Here is a 4,741-nt window from a genome sequence, read left to right as displayed (position 1 = left end):
TGCAGTCACTTGTTTGATTCGTAAATTAGTGTAGACTTCAACCAAAAGAATTCATGTCAATTAGGCTGGCTCATGAACAACCTTGATTTCAAGGTCATTTATCGAGCTGTTGGAAATGATTTCAGACGACTAGAGATTATGGATAGCGAGCAGGTTTTCTTAGTGTCAAATGTCATTGCTCTATAAGGGTAAATTTAATACCAAACTGGTCAGAACTCATTTTCATTAGGAGTGACGAATATAAGGGTGTTTGGAAGGAAGTTATTCTGCTTTGTGATTCCACATAGAGATACATAGAAACACCCCAACTTGCGGGCTAATGGTTTTTCCAAAAAAGAGGAAAATACAAAGATTACATTTTAGAAAGCTGGTTCTAGGAGAAGCAGACTTTGTTGTCACGTAGAGCAGGCAATTTACCATGAAAAGAACGGAGCACCGGTGATGGTCTTTGTTCTCAATATTTTTTCCACTAGTAGAGTCCACTTAATCTCTTCTTTCTTGCTCTGTCTCCTAATTCTTTCCTTGAAGTTCCTGAGAAAACGGAATTTGCCAGAGTTAGCTAAATGTTTAGGCTCCAATTGACAGAAGCTTAGGTAGAGTTTTATGACTACTTAGGTGAAAGAAACATTAATCTCAGAAAATCACAAACCAATGAAATGAAATTAAAACAAAAAAATGAAGAGACAGATCTTTGGTTCACCTGCACAAAGGCACCCCACAGACATTAGAATTAGTACAAAGCCTGGAGTGCAACTCCAATAGCTGCCACATTCTCTTGCAGTGAATGCAGCCACCGGGGACTCTCAGCTTACAACCAGCAAAATGGCGGACTAGCAATTCTAGTCCCTTGCAGGCTGCATAACGACAAGGCACCTGGTTTCCTTTGAAGTCCTTATCATGCGGGCCAATTGTCTGACAACCATCTCTGCATATGTGAACAAGAGCCTCCATTGCCTCGTATAATTGCAAATAAATCCTCCTCTCATTTAGTTTTCTGATTCTCTCCTTTTGCCTCTGCAAACAAGTTTTAAAATTTACTTCAAAACAAATTATTAAGTCATTTTCATGTGTTCCATGGTGCAACATGTGGGTAACATACAGAAGAAGAAAAAAGGAATAGGATGAAGAAATTAGAGCTTACGTTTTCTTCATATATTAGAGACTCCAAAAGTTCCTTTTCTAGAAATGGGTGGCTTTGCTTCATTGCTTGCCATCCCTCAGTAGCAGAAATAGCTATAAAGTTCCTCATAATCATACGGTGACAAATGAAGCCAAGCCGAGGGGCATCACACAATAATGCAAGTTGAAAGATGTCAATTACATTCTCCATGGTAAGCAAACCCTGCTCTAGTTGTCGCACACACTCTTGTTTCAACTGGGGAACCACGAATGCATGTGACAGCACCAACAGATGCAAGACAAATTCCTCCATTTCTTCTTTCTCATAACTGTGTATGGAACACCAAGAGCGATCAGCATAGAGTAGTACCAAACCAACTAAAAATAAAAACAATATTGAAGCAGTGGTAGAATAATCCCCTTCTTGGTGGCTTTAATCTTCAACAGTAACAGGTGAAAAGGAGTCTAGCAAATAGTCAAAATATGTAATTCCTAAAGGACTTTCTCAGACCATTTATACTGAATGATTAAAGTTTCAGTAAAACAATTTTAAAGCTGTTCTTTGATCGTAGACTATAGCATGTATAGAGTGGAGATTGACATAATCACTAGAAACATATAGCATGGATCAGGAAGTGTGTCAGTTTCGTTGATTGGCATAAATATTCCACGATCCAGTTCTGAAAACTTGACTTGAGTGTCAAGATTATTCTTCCAACAAACCTCAAAAATGGTAAGAACTGATAAGCCGAAATAGTTACCAGGAAGAGTACAAGAATCGAATGAAAACTCGCACTGCATCATTTGGAATACCACGGATTGAAATTGATTGCTGCCTACCATGCCCTTTCATTTTTTTTAACATGCCTTTCATAACAGGAGAAGCCATGCCCTGTCATCATGATTATTTATCAAAAAATACAACGTGTGAAACCAATCACATTTACTTCATTATCTTAATATTTACTGAATTGTTGTGGGAAAGATACAAAACAGCGACACATTCTTCCTCCATCAGACTCTATTCATTCTTGTCTAGATTCATAAGTTTCTATATGGCTGTGCTATTTGTCAAATTGAAAACAATAAAATACAAGTAATAAACATTGGCTTTCGTGTAAAGAAAAAAGATTTCCTAGTATGGGCCATCAATGTGCAAATAACCAGCTGGCTTTCATCTAATTTTTTCGGATAAAAAAAAGGACAAGGGAACTAGCAAACATTAGATTTGATATCCATCAATTGTAAACTTTATGTTATGATGTTATTCCTCAAGTAGAATCATCATTGACCCTACAGAAATAGCCTTTTAGAGTCGGACTTCATTAACAAACAACAAAAGAACCAAGATCAGACTACTATGGGATAAAGTAGCTCACAAGAATATTAGTATGTGCATAGATGATGCCACCATTTTCGGTATCAATAGTAACATCAGCTCTATAACCTTCATCAAAGAGGCGCTCCCACAAATCTATTGTTGCTGTAGAGACACAGCTGTATCCGCTTAAATTTGATCCATTCATCATTAACTCCTTCTGATAGTAACTGCTAGTTGTTGGACCAGGCAATGGAGGAGCCACTGGAACAATTTTCTCCGAACCTAGGGGAGATCCCTCACTGATGCTGTCCATCTTTCCCATCAAACTCGAACCTCCGCCTGTGCAGATGTTACTTAATTATATATGTTCTACAGATTTGTAAAAGTATAGTAGAAAGAAGATATGATTTATTCGGCTGAAATGACTGATAACTTTTCTCCTCGGGAAGATATTAATTAGTATAGCAAAACCAAACTAAATTGGATCTTAGTTGAGATGGCATGGTATGTCTCAAATCATAAGCTTTCAATTGTAGGCATAGTAGAAAACATGCAGATTTTAATTAAATTTTGTTCAACAGTTAGCCATAAAGATTCACAATTGAAGGAGATGTTTCAAGTGGATGAGGATCCATGAGAAAACAAAGATCATGTTTAGCTAAGCGCACCAAACTTCAAAATATACGATTTCGCTATATGGAAACACGAAAAGAAAGAAAGAGTGCATCCATATATGTGGATGTACAGCAGAAAGGAATAATCGAAGGCCAATAGCACAAAAGATGACTCTCTCCGAAAGTTAATTTTTTTTGTCAAATTGTCAAACAGAAACCGCGAGAAACTAATAATGCGAGCAGACGAACAAGTGAAGCTGCCAATGTAAAGATCCTATTTCATAGTAGCTAACAACATAATAGAGCAAGTTGGTGAGCCATTTGCAATATAATGCTTGACAACAGCATAAAGTCAAAATGAACGATTTAGAAGATACTACATTTTTTTCCTTTTTATTAAAAAAGTTTTTCGACTCGTTCCGTTTGAAGCTTTTGACAATCAAATTTTTCTGTGACGAGAAATTGACCCATTTCCTCCATGTTCTTCAATCCATGGAAAGGTCGGAACCCAATCAATTAAGGAGAAAAGGGATCCACGTTAAAAAACAAAAGATTCGTTGAGAGAGAAAGGAAGAGTGATCGCAATCGCATACCTTAATATTAAATACTCTGGCTCAAATGAAAGGAAGAAAAAATAAAACTAGCTTGAGAATCAATTAACGAAGTCCTTCCCACGAACCCTTCCAATCCGGTCGTTATGTAAATGTCGCGCAATGGGCCTGCTTAGATATCTCAAAACCACAAGCTTGCAAAAAAGCTCTATCTCTTAACACAACCAGCAGAAAGCCAATTTGTCACAAAAACAGAAGTAAAATGAGGCTAATGCGGTTTCTAGAGAGAGAAAGCTGTAGGGAAAGGGAGAAGACAGAGAAGTGAGAGAGAGAACAACCGCTTTTGTAAACCCTCATTGAGGATGTTCGGTTTCAGAAACAGATTTCTCCGCCTGTGTCTCTTGTCTCTCTCTGTCTCTGTGTCTAAGGCCAACCTTCGCACCACAATATAACTACTACGTATATAAAACTTTCACATGGTCTACTCCTTTTTGCGTCTGCCAGCATATATCGGAAGGTACGGACGAACGTGCCTAATTTTTTTTGTTAATTTTTAATCACAACTATCTCAAGAAATTAAATAGAAAAATCACCGACGTGCATGTTCGGTTCAGAACACCGCTCGGTTTTTTATCCGTGTAAAGCGCGTTCCCGCGCATGCAGAGTCAGGCTGTGCATAAAAGACCTTGGGCGCCATCCGTCCGAAACACCCGACATGGGCCCACTCCACTAAAGCCGGATTTATCGGATCAACCAAATACTGATTTGTTACACACAATTATCAGTTGAAACCGATGACCCGATGAATTATCACTCTCACTTGAGAACTTCTCCTCAAACCCTAACAGCCGTTCATCATTGCAGTTCGTGGTCACAGTTTTTTATTTCCATTTGTTGTCATCATCCCTTACTCGATATCTTTCTCTCTTTATTTTTTTTCTCCCCAAATACTAGCCATTGTCACCTCTATTCGTCCTTTCAGTTTATCATCGTCTTTGTTTGGCTTGGATCATCGCCTTCGTTTGTCCTTTCTATTTATCGTCACCGTTGTTGGCTCGGATCATCGCCTCTGTTCATCCTTTCTGTTTATTGTCTTCGTCGTTTGGCTCGAATCCTCAAGCTCCTAGTTTGCTCGA

General features: G+C 38.3%; 1 protein-coding gene across 1 annotated transcript; it reads right to left on the bottom strand.

Annotated features, from left to right (window-relative positions):
• Positions 1-206: 206 nt before the first annotated feature.
• On the bottom strand, positions 207-4,054 carry LOC122295977 (BTB/POZ and TAZ domain-containing protein 4-like). The gene is made up of 6 exons (XM_043105278.1): positions 3,648-4,054; positions 2,499-2,779; positions 1,881-2,011; positions 1,142-1,448; positions 701-1,014; positions 207-531 (listed from the first exon to the last, which is right to left on the bottom strand). Exons 2-6 carry the CDS (start codon positions 2,760-2,762, stop codon positions 414-416), a joined length of 1,134 nt encoding a protein of 377 aa, XP_042961212.1. The 5' UTR covers positions 2,763-2,779; positions 3,648-4,054; the 3' UTR covers positions 207-413.
• Between the last annotated feature and the right edge of the window lie 687 nt (positions 4,055-4,741).

This window comes from Carya illinoinensis, chromosome 2, assembly GCF_018687715.1.
Source record: "Carya illinoinensis cultivar Pawnee chromosome 2, C.illinoinensisPawnee_v1, whole genome shotgun sequence".
NCBI lineage: Eukaryota > Viridiplantae > Streptophyta > Magnoliopsida > Fagales > Juglandaceae > Carya > Carya illinoinensis.
The sequence above is the reverse complement of the archived record's forward strand: the minus strand, read 5'-3'. Positions and strand labels throughout refer to the sequence as shown.